Source organism: Pleurodeles waltl, chromosome 2_1 (genome assembly GCF_031143425.1).
Source record: "Pleurodeles waltl isolate 20211129_DDA chromosome 2_1, aPleWal1.hap1.20221129, whole genome shotgun sequence".
NCBI classification, from domain to species: Eukaryota; Metazoa; Chordata; class Amphibia; order Caudata; family Salamandridae; genus Pleurodeles; species Pleurodeles waltl.
The window spans coordinates 278,367,837-278,394,083 of NC_090438.1; the positions used below are offsets into that span (position 1 = coordinate 278,367,837).

The 26,247-nt window shown below is 41.9% G+C and overlaps 1 protein-coding gene across 3 annotated transcripts in view; it reads right to left on the reverse strand.

Moving 5' to 3' along the window:
* Positions 1–26,247, reverse strand: part of MCF2 (MCF.2 cell line derived transforming sequence) — a 795,890-nt gene that overhangs the window by 395,240 nt on the left and 374,403 nt on the right. For all 3 annotated transcript variants that reach the window (XM_069212449.1, XM_069212451.1, XM_069212450.1), the window contains one exon: positions 2,213–2,332. In XM_069212449.1, the coding sequence (XP_069068550.1) occupies positions 2,213–2,332 (120 nt within the window). The remainder of the gene's footprint in view (positions 1–2,212; positions 2,333–26,247) is intronic.

A 26,247-nucleotide genomic window follows, 5' to 3' on the forward strand; every position in this document is an offset into this window, starting at 1 on the left:
ATTCAGGTAAGCCTCTTTATAGTATTCACATTTATGCCTCACCACTTTAAAAGTCAGCAACCGCCACTGTTCTCACCACTTCTAATAGTAACTCAGTGTGAATGAAGAAACTGCTGTGGACACCTACAGAACAAGAAGGCCTGTCTATTAAAAGGATAGAGGAAGTGATTTTTCATTCCCCATACTGATATGTGATTCAATATAAACCCTATAATGAACTTTGATTTTAGCTGTCAAGCTTGCTTTAATGGTATCTGGACACCCCAAAACAAAGCCCTTTCGCTTGATGTAAATGCTGAATTGAAGAGGTATTGGAAGGTTTTCTGAGTCAGCATGTCCTGCAGTAGACAAATATTCTTAGATTTATCCTGAATTTGATTAAGAACTTTTTACTGTGGAGGTCTGGTGGAAGCGTGTTTAATTTCCTCTCGCCTAAAAAAACATGATTTGCTTTTCGTTATTTGCTGAAGCACTGGGCTTATTATAGCTGTGTTAAAAGGTGAACAGATATTTTAAGGCTAATAGCTGGCCAATATTTTCTTCATGATTAATAGCAATTTGTTGTTGGTAAATACATAAACCATAGTTGTAAATTTGAGGTTGATTCCGGTTATCAAAGGTCTTTAATCAAGGATGTTATTTGAGATATCACCTTTAAAAACACATATGACATTAGCCGCAGTAAAATGGGGGCGTTAAAGCTGTGGCACTCGGATGCTTTAGAGATTTCTCATTGTATCATTAATATCTCTATCTTGTGAAATTTGTAGAAGTTTCTTATAATGGCATCCAGTTAATTGACTAACATTCTCTCATCGGTTCTCTTAATTGAACATATTAAAATGTACTATATTTGTCCATAATTGACTGAATCTTGTACCTGAATATGGTTATACTGTCTACATTTTTATACATATCCATAAACATTCTTTTATGTCCCAACAATTTTTCACAATGGTAAGATCCTTGTGTGTAAGTTTGATTTGGGAAAACTACTACCCTAAGATTAAGTGGGACATACTGACAGCTATATAGCAAAGGTGGGCTATCAGCACCTGACTGAGAAATGTATTGTATATTGGAATGTGCCGATACCTCTCAATCAGGTTCATAAATGGTTCTGTGCTGTCACATGATGAGGTTCAGAGTGTATTGGTGCAATCTACATCTCTTGAGTGGTTCATTCAGGCAGCACTCAATCATGTAACAAGATCATATTGGGAGACTTGATTGGCTGGGCATAGAAACAACCGGAGAACAAACAGTGGTTATAGTTGACATTCTCCTCACTCCTCCAGTTTACTGACATAACGAGTGTCTCAGTTACTGAGGGAAAAGGCAATAAGGAATTGCTGGTAATTAGGCATCCAAACATTTGATGAGCTTTTTCAAGGTAAAATGTTTCTGTGACATGAACAAGATAAAGACAGAAGAGAGCTGAAGACATTCAGAATATTTATATACCAGAGCCAGACAATTATGAGTGAACTCTTTCTGGAATTTAGAGCTTATATGAAAAACTTCATATTCTTTAACATAGCAATATGCATGGAAGGCACAGGCAGCGTGGGCTCCACTTTACACAGGGTGACTCTGGAGTAGAGGATCACATAGAGAGCATATCAACTAGCAGTTGGAGCAATACTACCATGGGGGGCATATCTGATGTAGAATGGCAATAGTTATGTGATCAAACCAGACTGATCTACATATGCAGACATGAGGAATACTACACTTCGAGAGAGTTATGAGAAATAATGGCATTGTAACCAAGTGTTTGCAGTTAAACTGTACAATAAGTAAGGTTTTTGAAAGTGCTTGTCTTTCAGTAATAAAGTGAAATGCACCGCATCACAAATGACAACCATTAATTTGCATTGCACACTGAATGGAAGAAGGAAGAACACTAAAATACATTTTTATTTATTAGCAAGACAATGCAATTTTTATGAAATCTTGCTTTTTGTAAATGTATGAGAGACAACATGTTGTTAGTGATTAGTTACCCCATTGCAATATAGATGTAATTAGTCATAGGTTTCTAGTTCACCTGTCAATATACATGGTCCAAACTGACAGAAAGTTACTTTAACTTCATAAATTCTACATATTACTACTAATAGGATGCATTGAACATTTAATATGGCATAGTGTTGTAAAAATCTGACTACTGAAAGAAAAGGTAAAGAATAAATATTTAATTATGTCTTACTGGTAGTTTGAGGATGAAATCTTCTTGGCTAAACCGAAAGCCTATATCTGTGAAGGTGCGCTGAAAGAAACCAGTAGGACGTAGAACCAGAACTAGATGCAAGTTTCCTGGGAAAGAGTTCTGAAAGAAAAAGCTTTATGATTACAAGGGTCACCAAAAAGTAAGATAATAGCATCTTGTGTGCAAAAGAACTCTCAACCTACCAGATAATTAAAAAAAAACATGATAAAATGGTACTCCTGGCTTAACAATTTAGCAAACAGAAAAACACAAAATATGTACTCTTGTTCTAGAATCAATGAAGGCTCCAACCAATCTCTGCTCTACAAAGAGGTTATACAGATAGATAGAAAGCAAAGCTCTAGCCCAAGCAATCATAGGAGGATGATCAAGCAAGTAGATTTCTGCGAAAACTAATTTAATAGGAACAATATATTTGTATTTATTAGGAATAATATATGTGTTCGTATTGCTGTCAGGAGGCTACTAATTGGTCTTGCAAGATGTTTAGAGAGCACAGAATCACAAACATAAATACCCTAACACGTTACCACTGAGCTAGCCCCCACAATACTCACCCGCAGAGAGGCACTTGATACATTATATACAACAAGTGGCATTACAGTGAGGTGAAAATGTCAGTTTGAACATAACATTTAAAATTTTAAAAACCTCTGAACTTCAGCAGTTATCAGTGGTGGGCGGTGACGCCTAATAGTGGAGAGGCTTTGGAAGCGAAGTGAATTTTAACATAGTGATAGGCACTGTCGTAAACCGACAATGCCTTTAGGCTCAATGCCAAAGCCCTCGCCATGCACGGCTAATTACCCCACAAATTACAGCACCCATGACATCTTTAATAACATAATTGATAATATCAAGGAAATATTTGCAGTAAAGTTTTTGATGAAAAAACTGTGCACGGCGGGGGCGCGAGTTATAGTTACCTAGGGCACGAGTTATAGTTACTTGAAATAACTCTAACAGGTGAGTTTCTATGGTTTTGTATGTTTAAAATGGGAGCGTAATTACAACATCCCTGTAACCTTTGTTTTTTTTAAGTGAATTTCTATGCTTTTTCAATTCCATTTCCTAAGTATAACGTGCCTGTAACCTTTATTTTTTTCAGTGAATATATATATATATATATATATATATATATATATATATATATATATATATATATTTATATATATATATATATAAATATATATATATATATATATATATCCACTCCAAAAAATGTATATAAATCAAAATCTGGCACTCCTTGCAAAAACAATGGTCTTCATTTATTACAAAAATCCATAAAGCAGAAACATAGGGCCATAAAGCAGAAACATAGGGCAACGCGTTTCAACCTTCACGGTCTTCTTCCTTGGCCCCTCTTGTAATACATATATAACAGAAGAAATGTGGCCCGCCCATTGACTAACTATATATACCCTCATCCATAGACATAGAAGAAGAAAATTCCCATTTTTTTTTATTTTTTTTTAAATATACAGGGAGTGCAGAATTATTAGGCAAATGAGTATTTTGACCACATCATCCTCTTTATGCATGTTGTCTTACTCCAAGCTGTATAGGCTCGAAAGCCTACTACCAATTAAGCATATTAGGTGATGTGCATCTCTGTAATGAGAAGGGGTGTGGTCTAATGACATCAACACCCTATATCAGGTGTGCATAATTATTAGGCAACTTCCTTTCCTTTGGCAAAATGGGTCAAAAGAAGGACTTGACAGGCTCAGAAAAGTCAAAAATAGTGAGATATCTTGCAGAGGGATGCAACACTCTTAAAATTGCAAAGCTTCTGAAGCGTGATAATCGAACAATCAAGCGTTTCATTCAAAATAGTCAACAGGGTCGCAAGAAGCGTGTGGAAAAACCAAGGCGCAAAATAACTGCCCATGAACTGAGAAAAGTCAAGCGTGCAGCTGCCACGATGCCACTTGCCACCAGTTTGGCCATATTTCAGAGCTGCAACATCACTGGAGTGCCCAAAAGCACAAGGTGTGCAATACTCAGAGACATGGCCAAGGTCAGAAAGGCTGAAAGACGACCACCACTGAACAAGACACACAAGCTGAAACGTCAAGACTGGGCCAAGAAATATCTCAAGACTGATTTTTCTAAGGTTTTATGGACTGATGAAATTAGAGTGAGTCTTGATGGGCCAGATGGATGGGCCCGTGGCTGGATTGGTAAAGGGCAGAGAGCTCCAGTCCGACTCAGACGCCAGCAAGGTGGAGGTGGAGTACTGGTTTGGGCTGGTATCATCAAAGATGAGCTTGTGGGGCCTTTTCGGGTTGAGGATGGAGTCAAGCTCAACTCCCAGTCCTACTGCCAGTTCCTGGAAGACACCTTCTTCAAGCAGTGGTACAGGAAGAAGTCTGCATCCTTCAAGAAAAACATGATTTTCATGCAGGACAATGCTCCATCACACGCGTCCAAGTACTCCACAGCGTGGCTGGCAAGAAAGGGTATAAAAGAAGGAAATCTAATGACATGGCCTCCTTGTTCACCTGATCTGAACCCCATTGAGAACCTGTGGTCCATCATCAAATGTGAGATTTACAAGGAGGGAAAACAGTACACCTCTCTGAACAGTGTCTGGGAGGCTGTGGTTGCTGCTGCACGCAATGTTGATGGTGAACAGATCAAAACACTGACAGAATCCATGGATGGCAGGCTTTTGAGTGTCCTTGCAAAGAAAGGTGGCTATATTGGTCACTGATTTGTTTTTGTTTTGTTTTTGAATGTCAGAAATGTATATTTGTGAATGTTGAGATGTTATATTGGTTTCACTGGTAATAATAAATAATTGAAATGGGTATATATTTTTTTTTGTTAAGTTGCCTAATAATTATGCACAGTAATAGTCACCTGCACACACAGATATCCCCCTAACATAGCTAAAACTAAAAACAAACTAAAAACTACTTCCAAAAATATTCAGCTTTGATATTAATGAGTTTTTTGGGTTCATTGAGAACATGGTTGTTGTTCAATAATAAAATTAATCCTCAAAAATACAACTTGCCTAATAATTCTGCACTCCCTGTATGTTTATATATATATATACATAGAAATTTGTTCGCTTACATTTTCTTTTCATTTCAAATGTCCATTTTATCTTTTCTTCCCATTTTCAATAACAAGTGTCATCAGAAATAATATTGTTGGGTGAGCCACTCTTTGTAACACAATAAATCATCACAATTAATATTCTCAACAAAAAATAATCAATAACCTGAACCAATATTATCAGACCCTGCCTTTGTATCATTATATCAACCAATATGAACAAAAAGTTCCTCATCCTTATTCAATCCCCAGGGAAAACCACTGTTTAACTGAATGATGTATTCAGACTCCAATCTCCTTAATTGTTTTTCTCTGTCCCCTCCTCTCGGAGTGGCAAGGACCCTGTCTATACCAAAAAATCTAATTTTCTCAACTTTCCCCTCATGCTCAAGATTACAGTGTTGCGCTACTGGATACGTGGCATCCTTATTAGATATTGCTCTCCAGTGCTCAAGAATACGTTTTTTCAGAGGAAAGATTGTGCTGCTGACATATTGTAATCCACATGGACATTCTATTACATAGACGGCAAGATCTGAATTGCAATTAATATACTTTTTAATATTCACTCGACTGCCCGTAGGTAACTCATATTGCTTCTGATTTGAACTGTATTTACATGCTTTGCACTTGGCACACTTATAAAAACCTTGATATTTATCTAAGAAAGTTTCTCTATTTTTCTTTGTGTAGCTATGTACCAGAATATCCCTTAAAGAGCTACTTCTTTTATACGTTATCAACGGAGTACGACTAACTAGCTGCCCAATTGTTCTGTCAGCCTTGATAAGATGCCAATATTTTATAAGGATCTTTTTAACTTCTGAAGAATATACATTGAAAACTGTCACAAATCTCGGGGTGTTAGTGTCTTCTCTTCTCTTTTTGGGAACCAATAGTTCCGCCCTTTGAACTTCAGCTGTCTTTTTGCATGCCTTCTTTACTACTCTATATGGGTAACCTCTAGATCTAAATCTCTGTGTCATTATAAGTCGCTCTTCCTCAAAACTTTGTGGGTGCTACAGTTTCTCTTAGCTCTTAATAATTCCCCGTAAGGTATGCTCCATTTTACATTCGGAGGGTGGTGGCTTGTTGCATGTAATATGCTGTTCCCTGATGTACTTTTCCTGAACAGTTTTGTGTGTAATGTACCTTCTTTTACACAAACCTCTATATCTAAAAATTCCATCACCTGTTTGTGTACTTTGAATGAAAATTGTAAGTTTAGGTCCCTGTTTGGTAATGAGTTCAGAAAATCATATAATACTGCTTCTGGACCTTCCCATATCATAAATATATCATCGATATATTGTGTCCAAAATATGATATGTTGGAACCATTCCCTCTTTTCATCTGCCATCACCCATTGTGTTTCCCACCATCCCATAAACAAACAGGCATAACTGGGAGCGAAGCAACTTCCCATCGCAGTCCCAGTTGTTTGTCGATACCATTGATCCTCATAGATAAAGAAATTATTTTCCAAACAAAATTTTAACATATTCAGAAGTAGTTCAGAGTGTTCCAATAGTCTGATTGGTTTATCCCTAAAAAAATGTCGACACGCCTGAATTCCTTTCTCATGTGGGATACAAGTGTACAATGATACTACATCTATAGTTACCATGATGTAGTTCGTTTGCCAAGGAATGTCCTGTATTTTTGTTAGAAAATCTGTAGTATCTCTGCAATATGAGTTCAGATTCAATACATACGGACTCAAGAAATAATCTAAATAAATAGAAACATTCTCCAAAAGACTGCCTCTAGCTGATACTATAGGGCGGCCCGGGGGGTTCTCAATGTCCTTATGAATCTTGGGTAGTAGATAAAAACAAGGTGCCACTGGTTTCTGTACTAGTAGGAACTTGTACTCATCATCAGAAAGTAAACCTCTGCTGACCCCATCAAAAAGCAAATCATGACATCTGCTTATAGAATGTCGGTAAGCTAATACTGTAGACCTCTCGTAACATGCTGGATTTAACAATTGTCTCTTGACTTCTTGTTGGTACTTAGTAGCGTCCCATAACACTACATTGCCGGCTTTATCACAAATGAAGTTCTTTTTGTCCCCATGTGTGGGAGGAATACACAACAAACCACAGGAGAACCATTCACAGCCATGTGACCATGGACACTAGAAGAAATGCACATTTGATTAAAGTAGAAAAATGCCAACTTTCTAAAAGTGGCATTTTAAGAACAGTAACTTAAAATCCAGTTTTACCATTACAATTAATTTGAGTGAAAGAAGTATTTCTCTATCTGTTCCCAAACTGAAGTTATCATTTATTAAGTGTAATAAGTTAACACAGTGGTGGTTAATGGGAGATATAGCCTACCACAGTGAAAAATTACTTTAGGAATTTTTCAATGTCAGGACATGTATAAATTAAGTACCCAACACTATGCACTCTGCCCTATGAGCTGGTAGGGCCTACCTCAGGGGTGACTTGTAAGTATTAAAAGGAAGGTTTAGGGCTGGCAAAAGGTTTATTTTGACAGGTCAAAATGGCAATTAAAACTGCACTACAGGCTCCAGTGTCAGGCCTGAGATATGCTCTTTTGTGCAACTTCAGTGGGCGGCACAATAGGTGTTGCAGCAACTAGTAGCATTTAATTTACAGGCCCTGGGTACCATTTAATACAGACATATAAGTAAAGTAAATGAGCCAATGAGGTGTAGGTCAATTTTACCATGTTTTAGGGAGAAAGCACAACAATTTTACTTCTGGTTATCAGGAGTGAAGGCCAACAAAAACAACTTCGGTAAAATCAGGGAAGTAAGGCAAAAACGTCTCAGGGAATATCACGCCAAGGGAGTCAGGTCTAACAATGGAACAAGATGAATACTTGCCTTGCGATAGGGCTAGTAGTCATACTGATCCAGTATGTAAGGCACAGTAGCCGGGCTAAATCCTTCACAAGGCGGCAGCTACTGCGTTCAGGGGCCCCCACTGTATGTCTACAACTGCCTCACAAATGTACATAGTACCCCCCCTTAAACTTAACTGTGAAAGCCTTGTAAACTAAGTTTCCATATTCTAGGGGAACATAGTGTCACTGCAGCACTAAAACACATTCACAACACATTTGACATGAGTCTTGCACTGCCCTGAGAGTTTGATAAAACAGTCACCAGACCAGACCATTTTTTTCTGCATGTACTGCAAAGGTTGTGCACAAGTTGCGTAATGCGGGTGAGGCACGCCTGCGGTATCGCTCTGCCTACATCAGAATCAATATCTTACACAGAATTCTTCTCGTTATTAATATATACTCTCCATCACAAGATGAACTCTGGGATGATCCAGTTCAATTGTCGATCACTTATGAGATCACCAACAAAACAAATAAAGTAATCTACACTGATCTCTAGGATTAAGTTTGTAAATAAAGTACCCATTTACATGGTCTGAACTGACTGCGAAACATACATGGGATACATGAAAGAAGAGTTAGTACAGCAATGGATTGGATATGTATGTGCAGGATTCTAGCACATGGTTCTAATAAGAACATGCTTTTAAACAGGCGCGGCCCGTCCTTTAGGGCGGAGGGGCCACGCCCCCCCACCTTTTGCCCCTCATGAAGAGTGTCTGTCAGGCTGAACAAAGATCAGCCTGACAGACACTCTTCATTTTCAGCTCAGACAGCCAGGAGTGAGACATGGGCGATTTGCGCAGACTCCTGGTTGCCTGGCCTGAACTTTGCTGGGCTCAGGAGGTCACAGCTCCTATGGGCGTGACCTCCTCAGCTCAGCAAAGGTGCCTCAAGGCCCTCCCCTGGGTGATGAGGAAAGCGTCACCCACTGACTTCGACCTGGGCGCTTCAGGTTTAAACCCTGAAGCGCCCAGGACGAGTGTCAATCAGTGACACCTCGTCACAGAGTGGGGTGGGGTGGGGTCAGCAGTCTCACTGACCCCATCCCACTCTGTGACGAGGCTGGAACTGCTGCCTTCCCTCATTGACTGACCTAAGGTCAGGCAGCAGTCCCAACCCTCAACACACCCAACAAGGTAAGTGTGTGCGTGTGATGTTTTAAAATGAATGTTTGGTACGTGTGTGCATGTTTGAATGTTATGAGTGTTGTTAATGGATGTGTGTGCATGCGCGTGTGTGTGTAAAAGAATGAGTGTGTGAGATTTTTTAAATGAATATTTGCTGCATGCATGTTTGAATGCTATGAGTGTTAATGGATGTGCATGCGTGTGTGAAAGAATGAGAGTGTGTGTGATGTTTTCAAATGAATGGTGCATGCGTCCATGTTTGAATGTTATGAGTGTTGTTAATGGATGTGCGTGTGTGTGTGAAAGAATAGGTGTGTGAACTTTTAAAATAAATGTTTGGTGCGTGTGTGCATGTTTGAATGTTATGAGTGTTGTTCATGGATGTGCGTGCATGTGTGTGTGTGTGCTTCTGCCCGCCACCCTCCCTCCTAAAGCTACCGGCCGCCACTGTTTTTAAAGAGTACTAATGTTGTACATCTGACGTTTCTAAGAGCAGGACAGAAAGTGCCACTACTAACCAATTTGAAGCCAGAATTTATCAAGCTGTGTATGTCACAAGTGAGCTTTTAGCTCAATGAGCCATCCTGCCAGCACTGCAGCAGATGCTGTTTCGACAGATGACCATGGCGGAAACTTTCACTAGAGCCGATAACGCTGGGAAGCGTTACAACTAAAGATTACTGGAATAATAAATCAAATCATTTTTCCTCTGTTTGCTACGTTAATTTCGCATTAAAAACTTGGTTGAGAAGTTTTTGATTTCTGGATTTTCTCTGGTTCTCACATCTTTCAATAAAGGCACCATATTCTCCGAGTACAACCAAGTAGGCAAAACCTGACAAAGGGGACTTAAGTCACAAAATATGTAGGACTAAAAATGTCCCATCTGAGGACCTAAATGGAAAAATGGATTTAGAAATCTGGCGAAAGTGTGAAAATTGACTATGCGAAACATTCAAACAAGGGTGTGGTAAAAGCCCCGAAATTCTAACCGTAAACTAGTGTATTTTATACCAGCAAAAACTGTTTATGGATAGGTGGAGACACGTAAATCCACTAAGCTCATGCATGTAACTACACAGACACAGTTATCTTGGCGTGCCCCAGGCATACTAAGCCCATTTGTACCTAAGGCCCGCCTTAAAAGCTAAACATTTCAGCTAAGAGTGCACAATATTATTGTAAAAAATATCTTACAATTTAACTGGTCTCCAGACATTGTTATTCTTTCTGTGAAATAAATAGCAGTAGCAGTCTTAGTCGCGCCAGAAAAAGTGGTACATCGAGTTGTAAAAACAGCACTGGCACTCATTCTAAGCATGTTATCAAAATATCTGAAGTCAGCAGTGACTGATGTGACCCTTACCTGACAGGCTATTTCCTGCTTAAAATCCAGCAGTGTCAGGTGCTTTCCAGGCATGTTAGTTGAATGCAATTTGCCGGCTATTTGTTCGTCTCCTTTTTCGAAAATACCAGAAAAGTTGGGCAGTTATTGGTCATGTATGACGGACACGACAATTGTAGTGTCATGTGGTAAATAGGCATTTGTCCAATTGTCATTTCAGAAAAAAAATAGCTGTCAATAATTATCGGAGCAGCATAGAGCATTTGCAGAGCCAACAATCGGCTAGTTTTGCAAATGCAATGTCCCGCTAACTGAGGGTAGAAAAGTAACACTGCAACTTGTAATCGGGATTGCAAATTGCAACCTGCACGTTGGGAGCGTTTATGAGTTGCAAGGGACAAAGGTCACCAAACGTACACCCCCACTCTCTCCCCCCCCCCCGCGCCCTGACACACACAATGAAATGTATGAATGTGTTATGACTGTTTCTTCAACAGGGACATTTTAAGGATTTAGGATGCTCGATCGAACGTTTTTTGGGGCCTCCTGTTTGGAACAGCCTTAAATTTATGATCCAATTTCATCTCTTTCATGCCGCCTTTGGTCAGGTCACTGACAGTGCGCAGACGCACTCGTCAAAAATTCTAAAGTTGTTAAATGTTACATCTAATATTTGGGGGTGGTGACTGCAGCTCACTAACTAGACTGCAAATAATCTCTGTGACACCCTCCCATTTCTCCTGTGTGATATAAAAAGAAACTTTTTATGAATGTTGCAAGGAACATAAAGATAATATTTCTCTGCAAAATGTATGTGGGCTTAGATTTGCACTTAGAAGAAATGTTAAAGAAAGATTCCTGAGAAGGTAGAGTTCAGCAGTACAAGGCAGCAGGCAGTGTCTGAGGAGGTGGTATCGTTGTTGGGTAGCCACTGCATAGAGTCAAAGTGAAGATTTTTACCTTCCGACGTAATCACTTTTTTGGAAGTCGCAAATCTCCAGTGGAACGAAGATGCAGACTGTAGCCAATGAGGACTCCATGAGGCCAGATACCTTCACCGAGAGGTCCCGCTAAACAGGATTTGCTGCTGTGGAGAAGAATACAGGAGGACCTACTGAGAAGTCAGGCTGACCAGTGATGCATCTTGGATGGATTGGCTGGCAGGTAGGTAGGTCCCAGTCTTTTGTATGTTCTCAGGGCACTTTTGGTGAAAACTTTGCTAAGTCCCATGTTTTAGGGTTAGGCAGGAGCAGCACTATTACCACTACTTTCAAGGGTCCGTGACCTGAAGGGCACCACTTGGGGGGTTAAGATCCACAATCCAGAAGAAGCCAGGTGCAGTGTTCAAGGTATCTAGAGCTTGTTATGTCCCTTTAGCTCACCATTAGTTCAGCCAACTAGCTCTTGGAGTCACGTCTGGTGGTCCTTAGTTCAGGGAGATGACCCAGTTCCCCTTCAAACAGCAAGGCAGGCCTTCAAGCAGCAGGGCTGTCCTCTGGTAGCAGAAGGGCAGTCCTCTGGAGGTGCAGACAGTTGTTCTAAAATCTTCCACAGGTCCAGGTGTGTACTGAGGTGATAGTCTTCTGAGGGTCCAATATTTATACCTAGTGCCAGCCTTTGAAGGGGGGGGGGGTCGTGCTGATCCGGTGATTATAGTATTTTATATAAGTAGGTGTGCTAAACAGTATTGGAGTGCATCACGGTGACACACACACCTTACTAAGAAAAAAAAGAGAAATAAATATACTCAGTATTATTCTAAAGTTTAAATAGGTCAGTGCCATAACCTCTGTCATATTCAAGTATAAATAGAAGAAAGTTATTGGATAATATATTAGAGTATGAGCATTTTTCCTTATTCGTTTCATCTGTTCTTCGTCTTGAGTTCACAAAATTGTAGGCTCATGCCACTAGTGTCATTTCTTCAACGACCAAGTGATCCTTTATTAAATTGGCCTGACCGTAAGGAGTATTTCTTAAACTATGTATCAGCACTGGTGGAGGAGAATGATGAAGAATTTACACTTTCAAATTAAAAAGAAAATCCTTTTACATAGTTTGGGGCTGGAAGGGTTACATGTGTGCAGTCAAATGAAGACAAAATTAGGGCCTATGGGAAGTGAAGATATTTTCAAAGAAGATTTAGATAAGCTCTACGCCTCTACATTTTGTACAGCAATTGACCAGTCATAGAGCACAGAAGGGGCAGGGTGGCGCACGGGGAGGAAGGGAGGAATAAACATGTAATTAATTTTTTTAAAAAACACACCTCAATCGTCAGTGCTGCACTGCTCCATCCGCTCCTCTGCTGAATGACAGGTTCCCAACCTGCCATGTGGCCAATCCTAACGCTGCTTCGAGCAGCATCAGGGTTGGCTGGCAGCAAAAGGGTGCTCTCATGCAGACTGGGAGCCTGTGCATGCTCTCTCCAGCCTGGCAACTGTGTTGCTGGGCTGGAGAGAGCCTACTGCGCATGTGTGTTTGGTCAGCCCGAGACAGCCGGCCAAACATACATGCACAGTGAGGTGGAGTGCTGTGCACTCCCTCCTCACTGCTTGCCAGCCCTGTGTCCCCACCCATTTACCAGAAAACAATACTAAACTCAGTTTATTATTGTTTTCTGGTAAAGGTTTTGCAGCTGCCGCTGCTGGCCAGGGAATCAATGCTCCTCCGTCCTAATGGAGGAGCCGCCCCTGCAATTGACAGATATACTTTTTTGTAGAGGAAGCAATCTATGACTGAGACTGTGTAGGATTATGTTTCAGCATTAAAGAAACTTGCAGTCACTTGTAAATTTGGACCATTACACAATGATCTTATAAGGAACCGACAAGTGATGTATTCTAATAATGTGGGGATTCAGGAAAAATTGTGAGTGTGTGGCGATTCCTTTTTAAATGAAACAGTAGCTATCATAAAGAAAGCTGAAATGTATAAAATATGTGCAAAGGCAGCTCTGAAGAGTAACAATGAGGGGGAAGTAGGTAAAATTTCAAACTCAAAAGAGGTGGATAATAAGAAAATGGACAAACGCAGCAGCAAAGGGTGGAAAGGGTTGACCCAAAATAATACAGAAGTAGAACATGAGCGTTATTAGACTTTTCATCCTTGGCGTGGTCTCCCTTAACTTTTTGCCTCCGTTTCCCAGGTTGTTGGTGTGTGCTGGACTTTGTTTTTGCTGATTTTGTTACTCTGGGCACCTTACCATTGCTAATCAGTGCTAAAGTGCAAGTGCTCCTATACAAAATGCTTATGTAATTGGTTTATCCATGATTGGCATATTTGATTTACTAGTAAGTCCCTAGTAAAGTGCACTAGAGGTGCCCAGGGCCTGTAAATCAAATGCGACTAGTGGGCCTGCAGCACTGGTTGTGCCACCCACATAAGTAGCTCTGTAATCATGTCTCAGACCTGCCACTGCAGTGTCTGTGTGTGCAGTTTTAAACTGTAACTTCGACTCGGCAAGTGTAACCACTTGCCAGGCCAAAGCCTTCCCTTTTCTTACATGTAAGGCACCCCTAAGGTAGGCCCTAGGTAGCCCCAAGGGCAAGGTGCAATGTGTGGGTAAGGTAGGACATATAGTAATGTGTTTTATATGTCCTGACAGTGAAATAATGCTAAATTCATTTTTCACTGTTGCAAGGCCTGTCCCTCTCATAGGTTAACATGGGGGCTACCTTTGATTAAAGTGTAGGTTCCCTTTGGAAGCGGATAGACATGTAGAGTTTGGGGTCTCTGAGCTCGCAATTTAACAATACATATTTTAGTAAATTTGATTTTAAAACTGTGGCCCTCATTACAACCCTGGCCTTCAAAGACAGCCAGGGCTGTTTTGGAGTTTGTACTGCCAACAGGCTGGCGTACAAACTTGGGCATTACGACCACGGTGGAAGTGCTGCGGTCGCACCACTGGGACTGGCGGTTTCCCGCCACTTTTGTCCCGATGGTTGTAATCCCCCAGGGGATTACGAGTCCCCCTCCCGCCAGCCTTTTCATGGCGGTATGAACTGCCATGAAAAGGCTGGTAGAAAGGGGAGTCGCAGGGCCCCAGGGGGCCCCTGCACTGCCCATGCCACTGGCATGGGCAGTGCAGGTGCCCCCTGCCACAGCCCCATGGAGCTTTTCACTGTCTGCATAGCAGACAGTGAAAAGCGCGATGGGTGCAACTGCACCCGTCGCACAGCCGCAACACCGCCAGCTCCATTTGGAGCCAGCTACCGTGTTGCGGTCGAGATCCCCGGCCCAGCGGGGATCTCAAAATAGACCCCGCGGGAGTGCAGCCGCATTGGCAGCCACCCGGCAGTTTCAACTTGGCCGCCTGTGTGTTTGAAAATGCCACTTTTATAAAGTGAGCATTTTCTTGCTTAAACCCTTTCTGTGACTCTGCCTGTTTGTGGATTCCCTGTCTGGGTCAGAGCTGAAGAGCTGAGGAAGAGGAGCTGCCCTGCCTGTGACTGTGCTTTGTGGAGCTATCCTGCAGTTGCTGCTTCTGCCAGAGTAAGAGGGCATAGACTGGACTTTGTGTGCCTTCCATCTTGTGATGATCTCCAAGGGCTTGATTTAGAGCTTGACTCCTGTTGTTTGAAGTCTCAGGGACAGCAAAGACTTCTCTCTGCCAGCACCTGGAGTCCCTGGAGAGACTCCTACCCTGCCAGGTGGTGCCCAATCAGTTCCTGGGACCCTGAAAGGAGAAGCTGGCACCCCAAGAGTGAGAAATCCATGCACAGACCACTGTGGGGGTAAAAGATTGACGTGACTCCGATCTGCGGCTGTAAAATCTACTTGCCGCCGGCTCCACGGCTGAAAATTGACACTCGCCTGCAACGCGACCCGAAGATCGACACTAGGGGCTGGAGAAACGACGCACAGCATCACTGACGGAGGCTGGTGAGATCACGACCCGCGCTGCATGATTTTCAGATCATCATGCGGCTGAATTTCTGATGCAAACACTGCTGGGCGTGTAAAAACGACACAAGGCCTGCCCGGACCCAAGAGTGCTGACTGGATCGACGCATCGCTCTCCTGTGGAGAGAAGAAACAACGCACGCCAATCCAACTAAAGGAGAAACGACAAGGTCTCGGTCGTGAGTGAAATCGACACATCGCAAGCCCTTTTTGACACACACTCACCCGTGCAGGGTTATTTTTGACACCCCCAAGGTACATTTTCACGCTAACAGTGTTAGCGTTGTGTTTAAAATTACATGAAGACTCTTTTTGCATTTTTAGTGATAACTTGACTTGTGTAGTGGGATGGTTGTTGTTTTGGTCCTGTTATGTTTAGATAAATATTTTCTATTTTTCTAAACCTGTGTTGTGCCATTTGATAGTGTTTTCATTAAGTTACTGTGTGTGTTGGTACAAATACTTTACACCTAGCACTCTGAAGTTAAGCCTACTGCTCGTGCCAAGCTAGAAAAGTGGGTGAGCAGGGGTTAGTGGAGGGTGATTCTCTTTTACCCTGACTACAGTGAGGGTCCTTGCTTGGACGGGGGGAACCTGACTGCCAACCAAAGACCCCATTTCTAACATCGTCCTACATATTTTAGGTGCGGGAATAAGGGCCTCGTGGCCAGGAATAGTTGTTAACCAGTGATAAGATCAAAGTGTGCACACTGAGGGATTTTAGGCCTTTTTGCCCAAGTCTTTTGGAAGAAGTTGCGTAAGGTCGATAAGAAGATTGCGAAGTGTGTGATAGAGAATGAAGTAGAAGAGTATGAGGAAAATGAATCCTTAGGTGATGTAGGGGCTCTATGTATTGAACTACTGGCTTGTTTAGAAGAAACTGTTCTAGAGATGAGAGTTAACTTAAAGACAAAACCTTATGTGACATAACCATAGGAGGAGTTCAAATACAAATGGTTTTGGATTCTGGTTCACCTTACACAATCATTCAATGCATGGTGTGGGAAGATAATTTTGAGAGGGTATTTGGTAACTGCTAGAAACCAACAGCTATACACCCAGTTACATTTACTGCAGAGGAAATTCCCATGGTTGGATTTGTAGAGACCAGATTGGAATTTAAAAACAGGTCCGTCCTAGGAAAGTTATATGTAGCAGAAAAGGGACCATCTGTATTAGGCTGCATTGACTAAGGAATATTGGGTATTACTCTTGGTCCCAATAGGAGAGACCAAGCAATGCTACTCAGTGAACATACAAAGCCTAGCGAGGATGAATTTAAAATGCAGTTTCCCGTGTTTTTTCAGGCGAAGTAGGAAAAATGTGTGAATTTGTACATCGGATTGTACTAAAGCATGGAGCTGTACCCATATGTCACAAGGCAAGAAACATTCCTATTGGTATGAGGAATAGTGTAATGGCGGAACTCGATGCCTTAGATGGCAAAGGGATAATAGAACCTGTGGAAAGTGCAGAATGGTCCCTTAGTCATAGCACAGAAGTCAGTTGGCCGGTTGCGTTTGTGCATTGACCTTAGGGACTTGAACAAAAATATGGTAATTGATCAATTTCCCTTAACTTGGATTGATGAATTTCTTTCACAGTCTAAGGGGATGAAATGGTTTCTACCATAGATTTGACCTCAGCCTACCACCAGGTGCAACTGCATTCAGTGAGTAAGAACTTTGTAGAGTTCATCACTCCTTTTGGATGCTACAGATTTATACAGCTGCCATTAGGCCTTGCGTCAGTGTCTGCAGTTTTCCAGCACTGGATGCATAAAATATTTAGAGGTGATAAAAGAGTGACATATTTTCCAAGATGACATCCTGGTGATGGGCCGAGACAAATTAGAACAGGATTCAAGATTGAATAAGTTCTGGAGAAATTAGCAGAGACAGGCCTGACTGCAGAGTTGAAAAAACCCAAATGTGCAGTGAATTCACTTACGTATTTGGGCCATGAGGTGGGAGGTAATGGTATGTCACCAAAAAAGGGAAATAATTGAGGCAGTCAGTAACCTGTTGGCAACCTCCAGAGAGGAAATTAGGTTATTGCTAGGACTTGCAGAATTTTATTCTAAATTTGTACAGAATTTTGCAACTAAAACACATAGCCTAAGGCAGCTGTTGAAGGCGCGGCAAGAATGCACATGGAATGATGAATTACAGGAAGATTTCGAAATGATCAAACAGGTATTAAGTACAGCTCTTCCCCTCCATATTCCGTGTTTAAATCCTTGGTTCCAAATAAAGGTCCAAATGCAACTCACATAGGTAGACCTGTTGTACTACCTAAGAGATTTGACAATTTCATGATGTAATTGTATTGTGGAAAAAGTGAGGATATCTTCTGATGATACGTTTACATGGATGTATGGAGCATTAATTATTTGAGCATTAATTCTTTAGATACACGTAGGCTGTCTGTGCATTATACCTTTTTTTCTAATTCAACAATACATGTGAACTTTTCTATGTTAAAATTATACTAAGCCATTTAGTGTAGATTTTATGTTCTAATGTAATATTGCTAATTTGGTAAAAAAAAAAAAAAAGGGAGTTGTGGTATCCTGGTTACCAGTGTTTTCGTAACAGAATGCCATAGTGGCAAGGTTTTGGACTAGTGGGGGAAGAAGGGAGCGGGGAGCGACAGTTGGAGGAGGTGACCGGTTATGAGAGGTTGTCACAGGCTTGCTCTCAATAAATACTTGCAACTTACTGATGTGTCAGGGGATAAGTCCACAAATATGTTAAACTAGACATCAATTATTGGTAGGTGTAACAATTGCTATCCCTCGCCCTGGATTCTTCTTTGTTATTCCTCATAGTACCCTAGCTAGCTCTATTCCCAGACATCTACCTCTCATCAGTAAAGAGAAGTCAGCTGAGGGACTATAGATGGAAGAAGGGCTATTATTTGTGATGTCAGCAAAGTCAAATGGTATGAGATGTCATTTCATCTACACCTATTGGTGAATTGGCATCCATAGATTTTACCATAAAATAGTCAGTGATTCAATAGTTCCTTGTAGATTTTGATGTAAGGAGGGTGAGTTAAGTCTAGTGTGCTTCCCTCTGTATATGCCATAGAAGTTTCACAATTTCCAATTATTTACCAGCCTTTGTGTATTCTCTTGGCAGGACAAGGTTACGTGACTGGATAGGCAACCCTATAAAGTAGTAGTGTGAGTTAATAGGACCAGAGGTCCTCCATTTTGTGCTGGCCAATATCAATTGTGATTGCACTGGATGATAATAATTAGGTGTTGCAATTTAGTCCCCTAGGATTTTTCACTTTTGATTACCTGATTAACGGACTTACTGTGAGTGGTTCTTCCTTCTGAGTCTCACTCACACTAACTTCACAGTAATTAGACAAGGCTGCTGCTGCACAGCTAGGATAAGAGGACCTTGGCTTGTTAAAAGTGAACACGTCTGTACATGCATGTGCTGGCTGAGCTTAAGACTACCGTCTTGGACAGCCCAATATCTGCACACAGGCAGCCTGCGGCAGAAGGAATTATTTACAGATGGTGTTGACCTATGGGGGGCTTTATGATGTAAACGGGGCCTTACAGTGTAGATCGGCAGTGTACTCATATGAGAAATATGAACTAAAGTACACTTTTGCTCTCCTTAGGCCTACGGGGTCCAGCAAGGTACCAAACTGGGGTGAAGCATACACCACGAGTATGTATTTCCAGTCCCCAATATCTCACAAACACCTTACGGCACTTTCATATTTGCCTTATCTCTTATCACATTCTAAACCTTAGTCCCTCCTTGCGGGCCAAGGTAATTACTCTGCCCCCCAGCAGAGAGCTCAAAGATGCCCCTATACAACAGAGAAATTAACAGTGCGTGACCCAGTGCCTGTGAGAGAAAGGTATAGGGAGGAAACCTGCATCTAATAATTAGCTTGCCACACACTGCACCTAGGCTGGGACAGCCCAGTCCCACTGAAACAAAAGTGTAGGGCCAGACCTCTGCAACCAACACAGGAGAGGCTTGTCTTTGAAATTGTGGTGTGAAGGGATCAGGCAGATGTGTCATCAATGTGTTTAGTTTGGACTAGGAATTACTTAAAAATGCAATCAGCTACAGTGTCATTTTAGTAATTAGTAAAAAATATAATTCTTCTGATCCTAAAAGGTGAACATGCTCCTTCAAAACCCAATATCTGGCATCTGCATTTGTCTCTGAACTTGCACACAGAAAGTTCAATTGCTGGTCTGAAGGGTAGAGCAGTTGCAGTCTTGCTATAAGCTGGAATTCCAAGCTTGGCACATGCAGCAAAGCCGTCCGTGTGAGAAAACTAGAGGTAATTCTTATACTTTAACACCAATTCAACATTAAAGTCAAGAAATAATTAGATAAAAATCCCCAAATCAACTTAGTGAAAAAAGAATAACCTTTAAAGATAAAGAAGACACCAGAATGACAAAAATAGAATGTAGGACTCAGGAGTTATAAAAATATTAAAGTCTCCAAAGAAAAATATAGCTCTCCTAAAAATGTGTCGTAGTTGACCAGGTCTTTGGCACCAGATGTTACTGAATGTTGATGGCACAAAGGTGGACAAGGTATAGCTGTCTGGCCTGGTAAAGAGGGACCAAGCCATTTTCTATGCAAGTGAAAACCTGGAGAAGAGCAGGATTAGAAACCATGGCTGACACAGGCTCCACAGAATTGGGTCTACCAATTTCCTGCCGTCTTCAAGCAATGCCAAGCTGCAGGATATTCAGGGCAGGACAACCCTTGAAATTTTAGCCATCCTGGTAAGGCATCTTTTCCCATACTAGCCATTTAACCTTTGCAATTAGAAATGTTTCTGGATGTTGGAATCTGTTGGTAGGGCAAGAATGGAAGATGTGGTTGGACAAGGCTTCATAAACACAAATACCTTGTTCATGAGGCCCTGCGGCAGCCTTGGTTCTTGTAGTAAAAATCAAAGAAACAAAATCTCCTTGGACAACAGTCACAGCCACAAATTAAAATGCAAAATGATTTTCTCTATTTTCTGGCAGGACCACAGACGAAGCATCAATGTGCTTTGTGGTCTGCCTTACCATTGCACTTTGGATCTGTGCTACGAACTACTCAACGGCTCATAAGAATGCATGTCTTTAAGAGCAGAGCAGGATGGAAGGGTGTGCAAGGTGTGGTTGTAGATAGACGCCCAGAGTTTCATTAGAATGTGTTTTAGAAAACAATTGAGCAAAGATAAGAAGAACTACATGTCCCATGAGCACATAGGAAGCTCAGAAGACTTGTCAATAGTGGTGGTCATCTTCAAATCATAGAGCAGAAGTTCATCATGGTCCATAACATCCTTGATAAGAAATCATGATACATAATTCTTGCAGCTATGACCGATTGTTGGAGTTCTGCCATTTGTTATTTAGTGAAGTCGATGTAAGACATCTTGGAGCCACAGATTTATCTTGTACAGATACAGACTTGTAGTTGTTTTAATGAAGAGTTATCTATAAGGATTACAAACTTTATAGCACTTTGATTCATAAGAAATCAGCCATTAGAATTATAAACCTATCACACTTGTTTATTTTCATCAAAAACTCTCCTACTCTATTGCACTGGTTATTTCACCTGGCGTTACCCATTTGGGTGATTAACTCGTTTTTAAACTCTTATAAGAATATTTTTGTACCAAAGTACTGTCACATGACATGCTGAACATCAATGACTGAAACCAAACATGCAATACTAAAACATATTTCACATTACTGTTATCCACTCATCACTTTGAATGTAAACCAAGCACAAAACGTTTTTCCCAATATTTAAGATAGCCCTCTTCCGCAAACAACCCTTGTGAAACTGATTGTATTTCACAGTTACTATGTTAAACTTAATTGTATTTCAGCTCAGCAGAAACATTGAGTTTTAAACCGTAATAGAGAGTTGAAATGCAGATTGTGTCAGCAGGTATATCGCTGATATTATTAAAGGTTACAACTTCAAAATCTAAGCTATAGTCATACTAAAGACCTGCTTTACTTTTTAGGTATCAATGCTCCTCTAGTACAAATTTTCATGCTGGTTCCTTTCAATGTATAAAAAGTTTGGAGGAAGGATACTGTTAGTTTTGACGGCTGTTCACAGGAAGAAACTCCCAAAGTGGGAGCTTGTTTCTAAAGAGCAAGAAAACTACTGCCCCCATCACCCTGGGATTTTTCTCCCAGGTTGTGAGGGGTGGTCACTATTTTTTAGGTATCAGTGCTCCTCTAGTGCAGAGTGAGCCCAGTCAGCACCCAGGCATGTGATGATATAGTGTCTCGGTTTTATTCTCTTATCCCATTCCCTTACGCCCTGGCCTACTACATAAATCCTGTTAGACCTTTCAGCCTTAAGGTGGTCTTCCCCGAAACGTTTTGCCTTCACCCCTCCTATCTGTGCTGATCTCATTTTTTTCTGACCCTATATATATTACGCCTGTAAACCAGTGCGAACATGTTTGTGTTTTCTCCTTAAAACATGGTGAAATTGGCTTATACCCAATGAGCACATTTAATTTACTTTTAAGTCCCTAGTAGAGTGGTACCACATGTTCCGAGGGCCTGTAAATTATTTGCTTCTAGTGGGCCTGCAGCACTGATTGTTCCACCCACTTAAGTACTCTTCTAAACATGTCTCGGGCCTGCCATTGTAGGCTGTGTGTGCAGTTTTAAACTACCATGCCAACCTGGCAAGATAAACCCCTTGGCAGGACCAAACCTTCCTCTTTAACACAAATAAATCACCCTTAAGGTAGGTCCTATATAGCCCAGAAGGTAGGTCCTATACAGCCCAGAGGGCAGGGTGCAGTGTATTTAAAATCTGGACATGTACTTTTAAGTGTCACATGTCCTGGTAGTGAAAAACTCCTGAATTCATTTTTCAGTACTGCAAGGTCTACCTCTCCCATAGGATAACATTGGAGTTACCTTATTACATTAAATAAGTTGCAACTTCGAATTAGGAACAGGTAGACAGGTCTAGTTTGGTTTTTAAAGAATTTAAATTTAAAGCCCTCTTTAATGGTGAAATCAGATTTTTTTTTAATCACAATTTAATAAATGCCACTTTTAGAAAGTTGCAATTTTCTTGCCCCAACCATTTGCTGCCTGCTGCCTATATCCAGGGTCATATGACTGGGTGTTGTTGACAGCTGGTCTTTGAGTACTGCTCACAGATAGGGAGACAAAAGGAAGCTATGTATTGACAGGATGGGCCACTCTGAGTTAAGGAGGGGGAGAAGCTATCACCTACCACACTGTGGTGCTAGGCCTGGGCAAAATCACGGCGTTACAAAAAAACTCTGTGATATTCCGCAGAATTCTGTGAATGGGCAGAAATAGTCATGGTGTGCTGTGATTTAGCACCGGATGCTTGTTCAACACTAAAAAATCTGTGTGAATGGTACCATGCAGCACGTCACAGGGAACACATTCTCTAGATGATTTTGTTACGACTTGAGTAGATTTTCTGCTTAAGCGGCAGGTTTCTGACTGTGAATGATTTTGTCTGCCGGTATTGTAGAAATCTCACCAGGAGCCCTCCTAGCAACCAAAAATCAGCTATGGGTGCACTAAATCTTGCTGGCCAACTCACTGTGTTTGAGATGCATGCAAAAAAAAAAAACTCCGCCATGTGGCGCTTGGTGGAATTTGGCTATAACTCTGCATTACAAGCATAATGCAGAGGCCAAAATTCCACCAGTTCTGCTGGCGAAGAGAAATATATACCCCACCCCTATCTTGTACATTACACAGTCCCTGCTTGAACACTCTCACAAAGGGTTTTGACACTTTTCTATTGTAACACCCAGATAATTTGGTGCTAGGGTAGGGAGGCTGGAATTTCTAAGCACCTATGGGGAGTGGAATCGTCTGAAAGATTTTTCCACATCAAAGAGGGCACCAAGTATAAATATTGGACCTCAGACACCAACTCTTCAGTACACTTCTGGACCTGTGAATTCTGCCAGGAACAAGGACTGCTGTGCTGCTGAAAGGAATGCCACTCTGCAGGACTGCTGCTTTTACAGACTGTTGCCCTGCTCTGCTGACCTGCTGCCCTCATGCCTGGGTGAGGAGGGCTGGACCTGCATCTCTGAACTCAGGACCCCAAAGTGACCCTAAGGACTAATTCGCTGACCTCCTGATCTGAACCCTCAGGGACATAACATGCTTTCAACAACCCTGAAACCAGTACCTGGGCTCTGCCATCTGTGAGTCCAAACCCATCAAGTGGTGCCACATCAGTCCTAAACCCTTAGAAGTGGGCCTGGAGGAGCTCAGCCAGCCCATCTGTGGACCATCTTTGGACCAAGCACAACCGACACATATTCTCCTATGCATGGCGCAATCCTGAGCAGAATCAACACATTCTTTCTGCTACGTAGACTTTCCCAGCTCTATGAATTTACATTGCTCTCACAGCCCGCAGCCTCATCTGAACTGGTGCAGTGCAACGGATGCCCGACGCAGACCCCAAGAGCAGCCTCAATGACAACGTAGGACTCTGCATCGCAAGCTCCATAGCTTCACTGAAGCCAACCGGTGTGCGCTGCATCATCGATGCAGGGCTTTGTATTACAAGCCCCCTTCTCAATGTTTTTTTAATGAAGATGCAGGACCTCGCATCACAGTATCGAAGATCCTTAGAACTGACACTACATGATGCATCTTCGACTAGGACCTTGGCTGGGGGACTCATTCTCGATGCGGGAACACACAAGTCTGATTTAAGGTACTCATGTTCAGCGGGTCTGATTGGGAATCTGTAGCTGGCCAACACTCCAACTCAGTCAGCCTGATCTTGTGACTTTGTCCCTTTTGGAAAAATACATCTTTTAGTAAAGTTGGTTTTAAGATTGTGTGATTGAAAATGCCACTTTTAGAAAGTGGGCATTTTCTTGCTTGAACCAATTTTGTGACTCTGCCTGTTTGTGGATTCCCTGTCTGGGTTAGTTTGACAATTGGGCTGTCTGCACCTCTCTCCAGACAGTGACACAGAGGGGGCTGGGGTGTAGCCTGCATATTCCAATGAGCCATTTGTGCTAGGAGGGGGGGAGGAGTGGTCACTTGCACCTGAAAGGGCTGTGCCTGCCCTCACACAATGCAGAATCCAACCCCCTGGTGTGTGTCTGAGGCCTTGTCTGAGGCCTTGCCTGGGCAAGGCAGGATTTCACAATCAAGTGAGACTTTCCTTTGAAGTAAGCCTACTTGAAAGAACAAAATGGGTATAAGAAGAGCACCCAAACTCACAGACTTTAGACACTTCTTGGGGTAGACACTCAACCTCACAGACACTTCTGGACAAGAAACCTGCTGGTGAAGAATCCCTGAACCAGACCTGCCAAGAGGAACTGACTGGGTGCCCAAAGGACTCACTGGGACTGCTTTTCTGACAAGGACTGCTGCCTTGCTGTTGCCCTGCTGCCTTGCTGCACCCTGGCTGTGCTGAGAAGTGCTCTTCAAGGGCTTGGCTAGAGCTTGCCTCCTGTTCCCTGAAGTCTCAGGACCAAAAAGACTTCACTCCTGCAACTGGACTCCTTGTGCGGCGAAAATTCGACGTACAGCCTGCTAAAAACGACGCACAGCCTGCCCCGCAGTGAGAAATTCACTGCACGCCGAACCGTGATGACACAGCAAGACTTCGCAAGGAGAAGATGGAAGCGGCGCCTGCATTGCGACCGGAACTTCGACTCCCGGCACACCAGATCGACGCACAGCTGACCCGGGACGATGCAGCCCGACTTCCAGAAAGGAATCGATGCAGCGCCTGCCATGCGGGAGAAATTTCCATGCAAGGCCCACTGGATCGACTCAGCGCTTGTGACTTCGCTCCACAAGCCCAGGATTCCACACACAGTCCCCGGGACGGCAGAAACCCCTGCAACCCGAAGAGTAACCAAGTCCATGCGCTGGAAAATGAAGCAAAGCCTTCTTCTGCGTAGAAAATAACGACAAGTCAGTGTGCCAAGAGGCAAAACCGACACACACCTCCCCGTTTTCCCCGCATCGCCTCCTCTACGGTCCCTTGTGGAGATTTTGCACATGAACAAGGTACTTTGTGCTTGCAAGAGACCTTTATTGTTTTTAAGAGACATTTACTTGTTTTTAAAAGACTTAAGACACTTTATATCACTTTTACAGTGATATCTCAACATCTACTTATTGCATTTTAATTGTTTTGACCTGCATCTTATCAGATCAATATTATATCTTTTTCTAAACACTGTGTGTTGTATTTTTGTGGTGCTATATGGTGGTATTGTATGATTTATTGAACAAATACTTTATATGTTGTCTTCTAAGTTAATCCTGACTGCTCAGTGCCAAGCTACCAGAGGGTGGGCACAGGATGATTTGGATTGTGTGTAATTTACCCTGACTAGAGTGAGGGTCCTTGCTTGGACAGGGGGTCCCCTGACTGCCAACCAAAGACCCTATTTCTAACAGTCCCTATATGGCATGACCAGATATCCACAGTTAGCTTTTTGTGCTTTTTGGCTTTATTTTCACTTAAATCTTTAAAGTGGCATATCTCTGATTCTACTGATTGGATTTTTGTTGTTCTGGTCCTAAATTATTTATTACATTTTACTCTATTTTTTCAAAAAATGTGTGGGATTTTTCTTGCATTTTGTTTCACTTTATTACGGTTTGA